Raw genomic sequence first — 18,685 nt, forward strand, 5'->3', positions numbered from 1 at the left:
GTGCAGTATCGATCGATCACTGTCACTTACAAAACACTAAACGCATAACTGCAGTGTTCGCAGAGTCAGGCCTGATCCCTGCGATCGCATACAGTTTTTTGGTAGCGTTTTGGTGAACTGGCAAGCACCAGCCCCAGGCAGCGTCAGGTTAGCGCCAGTACCGCTAACACCCACGCACGCACCGTACACCTCCTTTAGTGGTATAGTATCTGATCCGATCAGATCTATACTAGCGTCCCCAGCATTTTAGGGTTCCCAAAAACGCAGTGTTATCGGGATCAGCCCAGATACCTGCTAGCACCTGCATTTTGCCCTTCCGCCCGGCCCAGCCCAGCCAAGTGCAGTATCGATCGATCACTGACACTTACTAAACACATAACTGCAGCGTTCGCAGAGTCAGGCCTGATCCCTGCGATCGCTAACAGTTTTTTTGGTAGCGTTTTGGTGAACTGGCAAGCACCAGCGGCCTAGTACACCCCGGTCGTAGTCAAACCAGCACTGCAGTAACACTTGGTGACGTGGCGAGTCCCAGAAGTGCAGTTCAAGCTGGTGAGGTGGGCAAGCACAAGTAGTGTCCCGCTGCCACCAAAAAGACAAACACAGGCCCGTCGTGCCCATAATGCCCTTCCTGCTGCATTCGCCAATCCCAATTGGGAACCCACCGCTTCTGCAGCACCCGTACTTCCCCCATTCACATCCCCAACCAAATGCAGTCGGCTGCATGAGAGGCATTTTCTTTATGTCCTCCCGAGTACCTCTACCCAACGAACCCCCCCAAAAAAGATGTCGTGTCTGCAGCAAGCGCGGATATAGGCGTGACACCCGCTATTATTGTCCCTCCTGTCCTGACAATCCTGGTCTTTGCATTGGTGAATGTTTTGAACGCTACCATACACTAGTTGAGTATTAGCGTAGGGTACAGCATTGCACAGACTAGGCACACTTTCACATTGCATTTTGAGAGACCCGAACCTGGAACCGGTTACAGTTATAAAAGTTACAGTTACAAAAAGAAGTGTAAAAAAACAAAACACAAACAAAAATATAAAATAAAAAAAAAAAATAGTTGTCATTTTATTGTTCTCTCTCTACTGTTCTGCTCTTTTTTACTGTATTCTATTCTGCAATGTTTTATTGTTATTATGTTTTATCATGTTTGCTTTTCAGGTATGCAATTTTTTATACTTTACCGTTTACTGTGCTTTATTGTTAACCGTTTTTTTGTCTTCAGGTACGCCATTCACGACTGAGTGGTTATACCAGAATGATGCCTGCAGGTTTAAGTATCATCTTGGTATTCTTTTCAGCCAGCGGTCGGCTTTCATGTAAAAGCAATCCTAGCGGCTAATTAGCCTCTAGACTGCTTTTACAAGCAGTGGGAGGGAATGTCCCCCCCCCACACACCGTCTTCCGTGTTTTTCTCTGGCTCTCCTGTCTCAACAGGGAACCTGAGAATGCAGCCAGTGATTCAGCCAGCTGACCATAGAGCTGATCAGAGACCAGAGTAGCTCCAAACATCTCTATGGCCTAAGAAACCGGAAGCTACGAGCATTTTATGACTTAGATTTCGCCGGATGTAAACAGCACCATTGGGAAATTGGGGAAGCATTTTATCACACCGATCTTGGTGTGGTCAGATGCTTTGAGGGCAGAGGAGAAATCTAGGGTCTAATAGACCCCAATTTTTTCAAAAAAAGAGTACCTGTCACTACCTATTGCTATCATAGGGGATATTTACATTCCCTGAGATGACAATAAAAATGATTAAAAAAAGAAAAAAAAAAATGAAAGGAACAGTTTAAAAATAAGATAAAAAAAGCAAACAAATAATAAAGAAAAAAAAAAAAGCACCCCTGTCCCCCCTGCTCTCGCACTAAGGCGAACGCAAGCGTCGGTCTGGCGTCAAATGTAAACAGCAATTGCACCATGCATGTGAGGTATCACCGCGAAGGTCAGATCGGGGGCAGTAATTTTAGCTGTAGACCTCCTCTGCAAATCTAAAGTGGTAACCTGTAAAGGCTTTTAAAAATGTATTCATTTTGTTGCCACTGCACGTTTGTGCGCAATTTTAAAGCATGTCATGTTTGGTATCCATGTACTCGGCCTAAGATCATCTTTTTTATTCCATCAAACATTTGGGCAATATAGTGTGTTTTAGTGCATTAAAATTTTAAAAAAAGTGTGTTTTTTCCCCAAAAAATGCGTTTGAAAAATTGCTGCGCAAATACTGTGTGAAAAAAAAAAATGAAACACCCACCATTTTAATCTGTAGGGCATTTGCTTTAAAAAAAAATATATAATGTTTGGGGGTTCAAAGTAATTTTCTTGCAAAAAAAATAATTTTTTCATGTAATCAAAGTGTCAGAAAGGGCTTTGTCTTCAAGTGGTTAGAAGAGTGGGTGATGTGTGACATAAGCTTCTAAATGTTGTGCATAAAATGCCAGGACAGTTCAACCCCCCCCCCAAATGACCCCATTTTGTAAAGTAGACACCCCAAGCTATTTGCTGAAAGGCATGTCGAGTCCATGGAATATTTTATATTGTGACACAAGTTGCGGGAAAGAGACAATTTTTTTTTTTTGCACAAAGTTGTCACTAAATGATATATTGCTCAAACATGCCATGGGAAAATGTGAAATTACACCCCAAAATACATTCTGTTGCTTCTCCTGAGTATGGGGATACCACATGTGTGGGACTTTTTGGGAGCCTAGCCGCGCACGGGACCCCGAAAACCAAGCACCGCCTTCAGGCTTTCTAAGGGCGTAAATTTTTGATTTCACTCTTCACTGCCTATCACAGTTTCAGAAGCAAATAGCTTGGGGTGTCTACTTTCCAAAATGGGGTTATTTTGGGGGGGGGGGGGGGTTATGCCATCTGGGCATTTTATGGCCTTCAAATCTGTGATAGGTAGTGAGGAGTAAAATCAAAAATTTACGCCCTTAGAAATCCTGAAGGCAGTGATTGGTTTTCGGGGCCCCGTACGCGGCTAAGCTCCCAAAAAGTCCCACACATGTGGTATCCCCATACTCAGGAGAAGCAGCTAAACGTATTTTGGGGTGCAATTACACATATGCCCATGGCCTGTGTGAGCAATATATCATTTAGTGACAACTTTTTGTAATTTTTTTTTTTTTTGTCATTATTCAATCACTTGGGACAAAAAAAAAAAGAATATTCAATGGGCTCAACATGCCTCTCAGCAATTTCCTTGGGGTGTCTACTTTCCAAAATGGGGTCATTTGTGGGGGTTTGGTACTGCCCTGCCATTTTAGCACCTCAAGAAATGACATCGGCAGTCATAAATTAAAGGCTGTGTAAATTCCAGAAAATGTACCCTAGTTTGTAGGCGCTATAACTTTTGCGCAAACCAATAAATATACACTTGACATTTTTTTTTTACCAAAGACATGTGGCCGAATACATTTTGGCCTAAATGTATGACTAAAATTGAGTTTATTGGATATTTTTTAGAACAAAAAGTAGAAAATATTTTTTTTTTTTCAAAATTTTCGGTCTTTTTCCGTTTATAGCGCAAAAAATAAAAACCGCAGAGGTGATCAAATACCATCAAAAGAAAGCTCTATTTGTGGGAAGAAAAGGACGCAAATTTCGTTTGGGTACAGCATTGCATGACCGCGCAATTAGCAGTTAAAGCGACGCAGTGCCAAATTGTAAAAAGTGCTCTGGTCAGGAAGGGGGTAAATCCTTCCGGGGCTGAGGTGGTTAATCACTTGCCGACCAGCTCCTGTACATATAAGTCAGCAGTTTAAAGATGGATCTCGGTAACAGCAGCAGCTACTCCCACAACCGAGGCATCCATCTTTCCGGCCGGTGGTTCTGTTTATGATAATGGTGGTCTCCACGGCGCATTCGCCGCGAGATCACCCTTATCGGCATCGGGAGAGGAGCCACCCCCCTTGCAGCCGCTCTCCACCGCTTACCCGAACCGTCGGAGGGGATCGGGCCCTATCTGTGGCTGGGTCAAGAGGACCAGTCATGCTTTTTTTTCCCCTATTACAAGTGATGTTTACATTCCTTGTAATAGGAATAAAAGTTTTTTTTAAATTTTTAATAAATTTTTTTTTTTTTTTAACTGTGAAAAAATAAAACCAAGTAAAATAAATAAGAAAAAAATATTTTTTTTAAAGCACCCCGTCGAGCTCGCGCTCAGAAGCAGAACGCATATGAAAACGGTGGTCAAACCACACATGTGAGGTATCGCCGCAAACGTTAGAGCGAGAGCAATAATTCTAGCCCTAGACTTCCTCTGTAATGCAAAACATGCAACCTGTAGAATTTTTTAAACATCGCCTATGGAGATTTTTTTAAGGGTAAAAGTTTGATGCCATTCCACGAGCGGGCGCAATTTTTAAGTGCGACATGTTGGGTATCAATTTACTCGGCGTAACATTATCTTTCACATTATAAAAAAAGGGTTAACTTTACTGTTCTTTTATTCAAAAAAGTGAATTTTTTTCCCCAAAAAAAAAAAGTGCGCTTGTAAGACCGCTGCGCAAATATGGTGTGACAAATGACCGCCATTTTATTCTCTAGGGTGTTAGAACCCCAAACATTATACATTTTTTTTTCTAAGTAATTTTCTAGCAAAAAAACTTGTTTTTAACTTAAAGTAAACAAAGAGTCTGAAAAAGAGGCCTGGTCTTTAAGTGGATAATGTTACACCGAGTAAATTGATACCCAACATGTCACACTTCAAAATTGCGCCCGCTCGTGGAATGGCAACAAACATTTACCCTTAATCTCCATAGGCAACGTTTAAAAAAATTCTACAGGTTGCATGTTTTAAGTTAAAAAGGAGGTCTAGGGCTAGAATTATTGCTCTCGCTCTACCGATCGGGGCAATACCTCACATGTGTGGTTTGAACACTGTTTTCATATGCGGGTGCTACTCACGTATGCATTCGCTTCTGCACGCAAGCGCGTCAGGAATTTTTCTTATTTTACCTTTTTTTTTTATTATTTTAAAGGAGACATTTCATAAGAAAAATTTCTTAGAAAAACTCCACTTACCTTTCCCGCCGCAGGGTTTTCTGTGGTAAAACCAACAGACCCAATCTTCACCCTTCACAAACCTTCAGGAACCGGGGAACCCACACTCCGGACCTGTAATAGCAACCCGCAAGTAAAACTTTATGGCTTAAAACACCAAAGTACTGGATCCCGAGGTCCAGCTCTCTAAAAAGAGAAGCGTTACAGGCAAAACCTCGTTTCTTCCACCACGAGGCCCGGGTACCATTCAATTCGGCCTAAGAGACACTTTGAATGGATCCATCTGCATAGCTAGCCCCACAGCAAGGATTGCTCCAGTGGAGCTCAGCACAGCTTCACTCGTGACCAACACCATAGACCAGTGATGGCGAACCTTGGCACTCCAGATGTTTTGGAACTACATTTCCCATGATGCTCAACTACACTGCAGAGTGAGTGAGCATTATGGGAAATGTAGTTCCAAAACATCTGGGGTGCCAAGGTTCACCATCCCTGCCTTAGACACTGGCGAAAAAAAACTGAGGTACTCCCAGTATGGGAGGGGTTATATAGGGAGGCAACTTCCTGTTTAGGGTGTGCCAGTGTCCAGCACCTGAAGGTGGCCTATAACCCACATAGTGATTACTATGGCTCTGTGTCCCAGAATGTACGATTAAAGAAAATTGTCACTTTTATTCCTATTACAAGGAATGTAAACATCCCTTGTAATAGAAAAAGCACGACGGACCTCTTAAATGTGAGATCTGGGATCAAAAAGACAATGCAATAAAAAAAATGGTCATTTAAAAAAAAAAAATTTTTTTTTAAAATGGCCCTTTAAGAGCTGTGGGCGGAAGTGACGTTTTGACGTCGCTTCCGCCTAGCAATTGTATGGAGATGGGTGGGAGGCATCTTCCCCTCACTCGTCTCCATACCCAGCTAGTGACAGGACGCGATCGCCTCCGCCGCTGCTGACGGCTCCGGCAAGCGGCGGAGGGCACTGGATTGCGGCAGGAGACCCCCTCTCCCGCTGCGGATAAGAGCAATCTCACGGCGAATCCACAGCAGAGACCACTTCTATCTTGTTGCGGACCGCCCACTGAAGAAGTGGATACCTGGGTTATGGCAGCTAGCTGCTGCCACAACGATATCCTCCTTCAAACAGCTGACGTAAAACTGGCGGGCGGTCCGTAAGTGGTTAACATTCAATTTTGGAATGGACTTTACCAAACAAAAACCATATTCACTGTTAGAAATTCATACAAAATGAGAAAAAATTCCCATCCTGCCCTTTAGAATTTTGTCATCACTGTTAAAAATAATATTTGAAACCTCCCATTTGTGATTAGAAAAACAAACCAAATTGCTTTAGTGTTACACATTAGGAGGTTCCCAATCTCAAATTTTTTCTTGAGTTCAAGTTAAGAGTTGTTTGTTTTTTTTTGTTTTTTTCCTTTCCTGAGATACGTTTGATTTTACTGCACTTACATGCCATACATCTTGAGATTTGTTTAAATAAAGGCCTTTCTCAAATGTGTTGTGTGTTTATTTAGTATCAATTTTTATGTATATGAGTAACCAGATGGCAAAGGTGGACATCTGGGGGGCCTCATTTTTTTTCCAGATTCTAATAAGACTGCCTCCCGAAGACCACCACCTCCAACAGCGAGGGATATGGGGAAGAGGCCCTTATTCCCAACATGGGGACAAGGTACGCTACCCATGTTGAGAGCATGTGGCTTAGTATGGTTCGGATGGGGAGACTTGCACTTGCTGCCCTCCTTTCCTGACCAACTAGGTGACATGCAGGGATAAGGGTCTGGTATGATTCTGGGGTAGACTCCTTGCTTGTTGCTCTTTTTTTCTTTTTCCTTGCATCCCCCCTTTAAAATCCATACCAGACCCTTATTCTAGATAGGGTTCCGGTAAAGATTCTCAACTCAAATTTTTTTTGCATATTTTGTAGTAACTGAGGGTTTAGGTTTCTGGGGATGCAGGTTTTTAAATTTATTTTTAGTCTTTTGGGTGTCTTTTTTCAAACTATGTAAATATAGTAAATAGTCAACTTCAGCTATTTTTTTAAATAAATTCCATTTTGTAAACTCTCCTGTTGAAAAAAAAAATTGTACTTTTGTAATTTACTGCAAAACTTATTTCTTGGAGTGGAATGACAAACGGGAATTCAGAAACTGTGTTCTGAGATTTGAGCTCATGTACTAACTAGGTTGTACACAGTATATTTAGTGCCTTAACCCTTATGTTTTCACATATTCACCACTATGTTAGCCATGCTTTTCTCTGTATTTTCTATAAAATCCAATCAAAATTTATTGTAATTAAAAAAAAGACCAGAGCTTCTCTTTAAAAACGAAACAAATGTCATCAACCAGATCCAAGGACTAGTAATCTGCAATACAATACTTTTGATTTTGGGTTCGGAGCTCAGGCTTTAAGCGCTAGTATTCATATATTCATGAGTTATTCAATAGGTGAATTCTGAATTCACTGGTCCCTAGCAGCAGTCATCACAAAGACAGCAGTGTTACGATTAATGCAGGCTAATTAGGAACATAACCATGGCCTTTTAGAAGCAAGTCCTGAAATTAACAAAAAGTAAATGTACACAAAAGAAATAAAGGCAACATGAAAAGTGTTCAGAAAAAGCAAAAAAAAAAAACTTTGTATTTTATTTCCAATTTTTGATCACTAAATGGGGGTTACATAAAGAGCAATCCAGTTGAAAGGCAAAATGATTTCAATGCAAATGTCACTTTTAAATTCCAAAGACTGTACTGGGACTCTATCAGCCACTATTTGGCAACAGATTTGGTATTTAGTATTCTGCTCAGATATATATATAGAGAGATATATATATATATATCTCTCTATATATATAAATTTTATTTTGGAGTTTGCATCATGTGTAGATTAGGAGCATTGTTTATTTAAAAAAAAACAAAAAAAAACATAAGGGCAGATGAATTCTATTTTTCTCTCTTCAAGCTTTCAAAATTCAACCAAAGTTGTGCAGGGCTAGCCGAAACATGTCGTTTGTACAGACCCAGACATCTTGAACATTCTTTAATAAAAACATCTGATGAAATCCAATAACAGGGTCATCATCTGCCTAAAGAAAAGAAAAAAAAAAAAAAAAAAAAAAGGGCAAAAAATGGAAGTTAGTACATTTTAAAACCATTTAAAGTGGACATAGTCAGGCAACATTAAAGTATAATAACAAGCAAAACATTTTTTTTTGTTTTGGAGTGGAGAAGGATTAGAACACTTGTCAGGTTTTATTTTTTATTTTTTTTGCAGTCCTCTGTTAAGGAGATTTACCCTCTCTCTTTGTCCTGTATTATCCTGCATTATCTTGAAAGTGAAAGTAAAAGAAAATTTCTAACTTTGGTTTGTCCTTAGAAAAGTAATAGAGGGAAAAACCTTCCAATGGGGACATTGTTCTGAAGACCAAGAAGTGTGCAGGGATTTCCTAGCTAAGGGACAGAAAGTGAAATCGGTCAAAAAAAAAAAAAAAAAAAAAAAATCTGACGGGTTATAACTCCCCTGCTCTATTCAAAATTAAAAGGGGATCTGCTGATTGCTGGTTCAATGCTTTCCAGGCTCCTAAAACAAAAAATCTGTGCAGTCCAGTGAGTTTTTTTTCTGCATCAAAAATGCATGGAAAGTAGGTACATTATATGTCATATGGTTTTCAATGGCATAGTTCACACCAGTGCTTGCCGTTCCAGAAAAAAAAAAAGTATTATATGCTGCATTTTTCTTGCACTGGACCGCTGTCAAACACATCTGGAACGCACCTAAACAAACCAAAAAGGCACTGGAACACACATTTCCTCATTTAAGGTTAAGACAAAAAGAGGGAGAAAAAATGCACTGGATTGCATCAAAACCGCACCTGCAGAAAAGCATCTGGGATACATCCGGACTGCTTTTCTATGGTGTGAACTGGCTTGAAAAAACAAAAAAAAAAAGTGCATTCATTATTTTTTGGTAAAAGATGAACTTATCCTTTATACAGCGAGACAAGTCCATGTTGGATGATATAGCACTTAGGGCTTACTCAGATGGGCACATGAATCTACACACCCACTCAGAGGGCTGTGTGTTTTATTAGGAGGCACAGGACGACAGTGCAGCCTGCAGTGCATCCTGAGTGTGCTGGGCCAATGAACGACTGAATACAGACTGCTTTCAGAGTCTTGCATCAGTGCCACACAGATACACCACCTGTGCCTTCTGGGCGGGTAAACATACAGTGCATCCAGGAAGTATTCACAGCGCTTCACTTTTTCCACATTTTGTTATGTTGCAGCCTTATTCCAAAATGAATTAGATTCATTATTTTCCTCAATATTCTACAAAACACCCCATATGACAACATGAAAGAAGTTTATTTGAAATCTTTGCAAATTCATAAAAAAAAAAAAATCACATGTACATAAGTATTCACAGCCTTTGCCATGACACTCAAAATTGAGTTCAAGTGCCTACTGTTTCCACTGATCATCCTTGAGTTGTTTCTACAACTTGACTGGAGTCCACCTGTGGTAAATTCAGTTGATTGTACATGATTTGGAATGGCACACACCTGTCTATATAAGGTTCCACAGTTAACACTGCATGACAGAGCAGAAAGCAAGCCATGAAGTCCAAGGAGTTAACTGTAGACCCCCGAGACAGGATTGTATTGGAGGCACAGGTCTGGGGAAGGTACAGAAAAATTTCTGCAGCATTGAAGGTCCCAATGACCACATTGGCCTCCATTATCCATAAATGGAAAAAATTTGGAACCACCAGAACTTTCTAAAGCAGGCCGACTGACCAAATTGAGCGATCACAGGAGAAGTCAGGGAGGTAACCAAGAATCTGATGGTCACTCTTGACAGAACTTCAGTGTTCCTCTGTAGATAGAGAGGATAACAACCATCTCTGCAGCACTCCACCCATCGGGCCTGAAGGTAGAGTGGCCATACAGAAGCCACTCCGTAAAAGGAACATGACAGCCTGGAGTTTGCCAAAAGGCACCTGAAGGGTTCTTAGACCATGAGAAACAAAATTCTCTGGTCTAAAAAATTGAACACTTTGGCCTGATTGGCAAGCGTCATGTCTGGAAGAAACCAGGTACCGCTCATCCCCTGGCCAATACCATTCCTACAGTGAAGCATGGTAGTGGCAGCATCATGCTGTGGAGAGGTTTTTCAGCGGCAGGAACTGGAAGACTAGTCAGGATCAAGGGAAAGATGAATGCAGCAATTTACAGAGACCTTCTTGATGAAAACCTGCTCCAGAGCACTCTGGACCTCAGACTGGGGCGAAGGTTCATCTTCCAACACGACAACGACCCTAAGCACACAAGCCAACATAACAAAGGAGTGGCTACGGGACAACCCTGTGAATGTCCTTGAGTGGCCTAGCCAGAGCCCAGACTTGAACCCGATTGAACATCATCTCTGGAGAGTTATGAAAATGGCTGTGCACTGACACTCCCCATCCAACCTAATGGAGCTTGAGAGGTCCTGCAAAGAAGAATGGGAAAAAAATTGCCCAAAAAATAGGCGCGACAAGCTTGTAGCATCATACTCAAACATTTGAGGCTGTAATTGGTGCCAAAAGGTGCTTCAACAAAGTATTGATGCTGTGAGTACTTATGTACATGAGATAAGGATATAATGGATCAGACAAGTCAGACACTAATGGACAGTGCAATGGAAGATCGGGGGAGGGGCTATAGCAGGTGATAAGGAGTTTCACATATTACGAACAATTGGCAAGTACAGTACAACTTGTAAAAAAGCAAAAAAAATAAAAAATGCAAAACACAAGTACAAAATGCAACAATGGTTTAAAGTGTTTGTTCATTTATGCCAGAAGTCTGCCAAGCAAAATAGAAGAGTTGGAAAGTTTGGTGCAGAACTATGATTTAACTGGCAATGCTGAATCTTTGCTTCATTCTCCACACTATTGGGCTATTAATATTCCTCACTTTGCTCTCTTTTGAACAGACAGGGTAAGATGAAAAGGTGGCAAAGTTAGACTCTATGGGAGAAGTGATCTCAAGGCAAGGGTAAGCCTGGGTTCACACTACAGCGATGAGGGAATTCCAGTGTAGGTTCCCGCATTGGATCTGTCCCGCAGGCAGTTCACACTGCCCTCTGCGAACCACTCCAGGTTTCAATATAATGTTAATGACACCCCCAGATCGGTTTGCAGTGCTAACTGTGAACTCGCACAGGAATCAGATCGCATGGGTGTGAGAAAAAAAAAAAAGAGTCCCTGCAGCTTTTTTATGCGTATCCAATGCAAGTTCAGCCATACAAACCTGGCTTTCATAACTCCTAAAGGGCTGGGAGGCAGATGGCACAAAGGGGTTAAAGGCCAGCCAGTGTTAAAGCGGTATTAAACCAAAAATTTAATATTGCAGCTTACCAGTCATAAGTGGTGGCTGCATTAGCTTTTTTTTGTGGCTTTTTTTCCCCCTCGGTTTTCACCTGGTGATCCTGCCAGTAACACACCTTCTGCATTTGAGTGCCTTCAATTCTAGGTGAAGGAGCACTAGCAGATTTAAATTCACTAACAAATTGAGGCCAAACTCGAGCTAACATTTTTTAAGCAGTTAAAAGCTTTTTCAGTTTTTTCCCTTCGGGATAAAGGCTTTGCATGAATAAATAAAAGTTGATAATTTTAAATCACCCCTGCCAGGGTTAAGTGGTTTGTCTCATCTATGTAAACAGATACTTCTGCTGGAGAGTTTGTGCTGTGAAAAACAATAGACTTGCAGGCTGGATTATAGAGAAGAAAGCATAAAAAAGGAAACTAATACAGCAATCACATCTAAAACTTGGTAAGCTCCAATATATTTGCTTTTGGGTTGAATACTGCTTTAAGATGACAGTTTTGGAGCCTACACCTTTTTTTCAAACTAAGTCAGCAATATCAGTCCCTATATTTCAATCCTTGCACTTTCCCTTGAAAGAAAATAAAACATACTTATTTCGAACACACCCCAAATGAACCCATTGCTAAAATATGAAATTAGCTGAGGATAAACATGAAATGTAAACTTTGGCATGCATCACAAAGCATTGAAAGCAAGCAAGCACACACACACACCTCTCCTCCAAGAAAGGAATCAATTATATGTTGTGCAGGGCTAGCCTGAAGACCTCATTGGTACACATCCAAGCACCATTCAAACATTTTAATAAAAAGATTTGCTGAAATCCAAGGATTTGGTCATCATCTGCCTGAGCAGAAGACAGATGAAAAAAAAGAAAATATTAGGACCTGCTAACATGAACACACAGGTAAAGACACCATGGTAATGAAAGAATGTAAAGCATTGGTAAAAGCAACCAAGGTAAATTGCAAATTAGTTATTATGGGAAATCTCTAGTTGAACTCCACACAAGGTGAAAACTATTTAAAAAAAAAAAAAAATTAATATATATATATATATATATATATATATATATATATATATATATATATATATATATATATATATATATATATATATATATACATATATACATATACACACACATATATATACAAACACACATACATATATATATATACACACAAAAAGTGAGTGAACAGATGAAAAATCTAAATCAAATCATTATTTGATGTGACTTATCCTTTGGCTTCAAACCAGCATCAATTCCAGGTACACACAATGGGGTTGATTTACTAAAGGCAAATCCCACTTTGCACTACAAGTGCACTTGGAAGTGCAGTCGCTGTAAATCCGAAGGGAAGATCTGAAATGAGGGGAAGCTCTGCTGATTTTATCATCCAATCATGTACAAGCAAAAAATGCAGTTTATTTTCCTTGCATATCCCCTAGATCTACAGTGACTGTACTTCCAAGTGCATTGCAGTGCACTTGTAGTGCAAAGTGGATTTGCCTTTAGTAAATAAACCAGTGAGTGCTTGTGCACACAGTTTCTGAAGGAACTCGGCAGGTATGTTCTTCCAAACATCTTGGAGAACTAACCACAGATCTTTAGTGCATGTAGGTTGCCTCAAATACTTCTTTTCATGTAATCCCAGACAAATTCGATATTAACATCTGGGCTCTGTGTGGGTCAAACCATCACTTCCAGGACTCCGTTTTTCCTTACACTGAAGATGGTTCTTAATGGCATTGGGTGTGTGCACGTTTGGGGTCATTGTCATGCTGCAGAATAAGCTTGGGGCCCATCACAAGCATCCCTGATGGTATGGCATGGTGGAGAAGTATCTTCCTATATTTTTCAGCATTGAAGACACTATTGATCGGGCAGCGTTGAGGACCGGAGACGCAGTGTTCAGTCAAGAAAAGATGTAGCAAATAGAGGTGCACACGCGATTAATCGTTAAAAGATCGTGATCTCGATTCAACCCCCCCACACAATCCTTATCCAGCATTTCCACGATTCAAGTAACAAGTACAGAGCAGTTCCCAGCTCACAGCTGTCCAAAAAAAAAAAAAGCCAGCAATGTTTATCAACAACATTGTTCAGCCCTAAAAGGGTAAAGAAGAAACATTGCATCTTTCTGTACATTTACAGATCGAAGGAATGAAATTCAGTCTGCAAATAAAAGCGTTTTTTTTTTTTGGGTTAACAAACACAGATTCTGTTCCTTTAAAGCAGTGGTCATCAACCCTGTCCTCAGGGCCCACCAACAGGCCAGGTTTTATGTATTACCTTGGGGAGATGCAGACTAGAATACTGCAATCACTGAGCAGCAAATTATATCACCTGTGATGTATTTCGGTTATCTTGCAAACCTGACCTGTTAGTGGGCCCTGAGGACAGGGTTGATGACCACTGCTTTAAAGCATCTTACACAACACAGTGCTTGTGCTGTGTAATTTGGCACTCAGTAGCACCTGTAATACCTGGCTGATCCTCCCTAGCTATACCATCCCCTCTGCAAACAGACCACGATAATCATGGCTGCTGAGCCCCTGACATCGTGGTCTGTTTGTGTACCTCCGTCATCCGCAGCCCGCTCTTGTGTCTGTCTACTCTGCCCCCCTCTCTGAGTATGTATAGCAGCGCGGATCCCAGCACTCAGCTGATTCTGCTTTCACTCTCTCCTCCCCAGGTGACATCAGCGGGAGCGCTCAGCCCTGCCCACTGGAACTGTAAGTCGGAGAGAGAGAAGACCCGAAGAGGCAGCTGAGCGTTGGGAGCTGCGCTGTTATACATACAGATGAGCATATTTCTTTTACCTAACACAGGCACATTTACTGGTTTATTACAGTGCAGGTTAACAACCACTTTAAGTCAGTTTAAAGCAACCTTGTCAAGCAAAAAATAAACATTTTGTATTAAATTGTTCCTCTGTCTAACCCCTTATAAACCCTTAATTTACTCTAATCAGCCTTATCAACTCCATATTCTCCTTCTCCATTGAATTATTTTCCTGCCGATTTATTTTATTTACTTCTATTTTATAAACTATTAATAATCAAACGCTTTGTACCACTGCGGACAGCTGAAGTGTAAACAAAAAAAGTTGCAGTAGGTATCGGTAATTGGCATCGGCGAGTACATTTAAAAAACAAAAAACCCTGATAACTTAATTGTATTTTTACTTCTTTACAGATAATTTTTTGTTACAAATCTTTGAATTTGATTGAAGCAAAGAGTATTATGTCTTATTACATTGCAATCTTGTTTGATAACCTAATGTTCAGGAGTTGTAAATCGTAAAAAAGTTCAGAATCGTGAGAGAACAGTGATCTTTATTCTATCCAGAATCGTGCAGCTCTAGCAGCAGATGAAGAACACATCATGGTTACTTCCCTTCGACATCGGAAGATGTCCAGCAGTGCCATCAACACAAAACTGGTGGAAACCAGTAGGACCCAGGTACACCCATCAACTGTCCAGAAGAGTCTTCATGGAAAAGTTGCAGCCAAAAAGCCATTCCACCAACATGGAAACAAGGTCAAGTTACAACTATCATGGAAAACATGGGATTTGGGGTGCAGAAAATGGTAGCAGGTGCTCTGGACTGATGAGTCAAAATATCAAATAATTGGCTGTAGCAGGAGGCGGTTTGTTCGCTGAAGGGCTGGAGAGCAGTACAATAATGAACGGAACACTCCACCATGCTTCACGGATTCCTGCAGACATTCAAGTTTGGGGCTGCATTTCTGCAAATGAAGTTGGAAATTTGGTCAGGATCAATGGTGCCCTCCATGCTGAGAAATACAGGCAGATACTTATAATGCCATACCATCAGGGAGGTGTGCGAATGGCCCCAAAATTATTCTGCAGCAGGACAACAAGCCCAAACTTACAACGTCATTAAGAACCATCTTCAGCGTATAGGAGGAGTCCTTGAAGTGATGGTTTGGCCCCCACAGAACCCTTATATCATAAGTCTGTCTGGAATTACATGAAGGCACCAAGGGATTTGAGACAGAAGATCTGTGGTTAGTTCTCCAAGATGTTTGTAACAACTAACCTGCAGAGTTGCTTCAAAATCTGTGTGCAAGTGTACCTAGAATAATTGATGCAGTTTTGAGGAGATATCTGTTCATTTTATATTTTGTTAATTGATAAAAATAAAAAAATAAAAAACATTACTGAAAATTCTTAAATTTACAGCATTTTTTTTTTTACACCTGCCTAAAAACTTTTGCAAAGTACAGTATACACACACATGCACAAAGCCACTTTAAAAGCTCAAAAGCAGAATACGACATGCACTGCTCCAACCATGCAGCATGAGCTTTCTTCACCTTTTCTCCCAAACTCTTCTAACAAAAAAAATGACCATTACCTACGTAGCTTAAAGTAGAACTTTTTTTTCCCCCCGATAGATTAAGCCTGGGTTCACAGTCATGTGATGCGGGGACCAGTGCGATTCCAGTGAGGGTTCCCGCATCATATCTCCCTTGCAGGCAGTTCACAATGCCCTCTGCAAACCGCTGCGGGTGTCAATATAAAGTTAATGACACCCCCAGATAGGTTCACAGATCGCAGTGCAAACTGTGGATTTGGACAGGAATCGGATTGCATGGGTGTGAACAGCCATGCGATCCGATTCTAGTGCGGGGGAAAGAAAAAAAAAGTCCCTGCGCCTTTTTTGTGCGAATCCAATGCAAGTTGGATTTTTTTTTTTTTTACAACCGTGTCCCATTGGGGAGATTTCCCTTCACTTCATGTCCCATAGGGAGACAGGAAATGAGAAATTCTCTGCAAGTTAAAGGGAATCCATTGGGGACACCCAGGTCAGCAGAACTAATGTCCCCGTTTGAAGATTTCCCCTGTAATATTTTTCAGGTGACAACCCAAAATTCTGGAATTTCTTTACTTTCAGTGATGACGGTAAACAGGACAAATCGAGAGGGTGAATTTCCCAAACGGGGGCACAGACAGCAAACAAAACTGATAAGTGTTGCAATCCAATCTCCACTCCATCCAAAAAAAAAAAGTTTTGCCTTTACTTGTACTTTAAAGTAGAACTATATGTAAAACCTTTTTTTTTAATGGAAATCACTGTTCCTGCTCTTGTGCACGCGATCACGTGTGGCTGGCGGCGGTCGCGCCCGCCGGCCACGCACATCGGGTTCCCCGCCGTGCAGCAGGCGCACACCTAACGCCCTTAAAAGGGCACAGACGTACCCATATGGCGATTCACGGGAACGAACCACTTTGCCACTGTATATCGGTGTGAGTTGGTCGGCAAGTGGTTAAACTGTTTATTAACCACTCGCTGACCTGGCCTTTTCTGGAACTTGTTGGCAAGTTTAAATTAGTATTTTTTGCTAGAAAATTACTTAAAACCTCCAAACATAATATATTATTTTAGCAGAGACCCTGGAAAATAAAACAGCGATTGTTGCAATATTTTATGTCCCACTGTATTTGCACAGTGGTCTTTCAAACGCAATTTTTTGGGAAAAAATACACTATAATGAATTAAAAATAAATAAATAAAAATTAGTTAAGTTAGCCCGATTTTGTTTGTATAATGTGAAAAAGATACTATAAGTATATAAACAGTAAAAAGGGAGGACAGACAATATTGGCCCCATAAAGAACGAGGAAGGACATCTGGTTACAAAGGATGGGGAGATGGCAAAGGTATTGAATTTATTCTTCTCCTCAGTCTTCACGAGGGAATCAGGGGGCTTCAGTAACCAAAACTGCAGTGTTTGTCCTCAGGACACATCACAGGAAGCACCCTCATGGCTAACAGAGGACAGAATTAGAAAAAGACCTGGAATACTTAACATTAATAAATCACCAGGACCAGATGGCTTACACCTGAGGGTATTTAGGGAACTCAGTCAAGTAATTGTTACTTATTTTTACTGACAGTCTACTGACTAAAATGGTACCAGCTGACTGGAGAAAAGCCAATGTAGCATCAATATTTTAAAAAGGGCCAAAATACATCCCTGGGAATAACAGACCAGTTAGCCCAACATCAATAGTATGCAAGCTCTTGGAGGGGATGATAAGGGACTATTGGAATTAATGGGAAAAATATTTAAGTACATTATATTGGACAATTAGGAATATGTGGCATCATCATGTGTCAGCTAGTTAAATATTGCAACTATTATCATTGTCAATAGAGACTTTTTAGCTCTTTTGGAGTTACTTCCTCTTTCATTTGATCGCCCAATCCAGCTTATAGGCAGTGGGGATGGATGTAACAATTGTCTCTGGGGTTGCGATGTGCCCAGTTCCTTCCCCCCACTCCTCCTGTTCTGTGATGGGGCGGGGTTGGAGCTCTACACATCGGCGTCATGCTGGCCCACCCCGCACGCGGCGTCGGTGGAGGCTGTAGTGCCGGGATTGTGAGAGTTTGTTCCATCCTACGTCGTGGCGGAGGTGAGTGGGTATGCACTGTGGTTGTACATACTGCAAGTGGGCTGGTCCCCTCACTCCTCCAGTGCCGCCATGATGTTGGCAGGGACCCGCCCTGGACCTGGGGGTACTTCAGCCGGGAGCGGCCAGCTGTCCACTTCATGTTACTCCACCATGAGGAGGGACACTTTTTAAACCACATTTGCATCATCCAGGTATTTCACACACATTTTACTTCATTCACATCTTTCTTTAGCAGGTCACTAGCGCACCCATATGGAGCACACTAACATTTTTCACATGTAGGGTGTGTCTATACACACACTCGATTACAATATTAGGATAATTTTTATCAATCATACACACATTTTCACAGTGGGAACACACAGATGGTATCAGTCTCAATGAGTTTAGTTATGTTTTTTCAGATTAATTTTTGCTTTGTTTCGGTTGTTACCCATCTTTAAGAATTTTCCACAGACTGGGTACAAACGAAGTGCGCACACATAGTACACCTTGGGATTTATGTTGTGGCTGGTCTGGCATGCCCCTTGGCTACTGCCTCCCCTTGGTCCCCTTTCTTTTTACCACTATCTTTGGGGGGGGGGTTGTCCGACTCAACCCCGGGTGAGACAGAACATCCCAGGCAACCGCCGCCCTATTACATCATAGAAGCTGGGTACAGCCTGTGAGATGTATGCTTAAGTAACTTAAAATTAGATTGCCCTTTACATTTACTAATGGATATTTATTGGATTTTCAGCATTTACTCATGCATTTTAATCTTGATGATTGACTAAAACACCATGAAACACATCGAGTTTTCAAATAAGTGCCGAGACATGCTCGCC

The 18,685-nt window shown here is 41.1% G+C and overlaps 1 protein-coding gene across 5 annotated transcripts in view; it reads right to left on the reverse strand.

Moving 5' to 3' along the window:
* Nucleotides 1-7,645: 7,645 nt before the first annotated feature.
* The window catches only part of NUTF2 (nuclear transport factor 2), a 177,201-nt gene continuing 166,161 nt past the window's right edge, over nt 7,646-18,685 (reverse strand). For 4 of the 5 annotated variants that reach the window (XM_073605028.1, XM_073605025.1, XM_073605026.1 and 1 more), the window contains one exon: nt 7,646-8,119. In XM_073605028.1, coding sequence (XP_073461129.1) covers nt 8,006-8,119 — 114 coding nt within the window. In that variant the 3' untranslated portion in view covers nt 7,646-8,005. Of the gene's footprint in view, nt 8,120-12,120; nt 12,255-18,685 lie in introns of all 5 variants that reach the window. The other variant, XM_073605029.1, reaches the window with a different exon arrangement.

This window comes from Aquarana catesbeiana, linkage group LG11, assembly GCF_042186555.1.
Source record: "Aquarana catesbeiana isolate 2022-GZ linkage group LG11, ASM4218655v1, whole genome shotgun sequence".
NCBI lineage: Eukaryota > Metazoa > Chordata > Amphibia > Anura > Ranidae > Aquarana > Aquarana catesbeiana.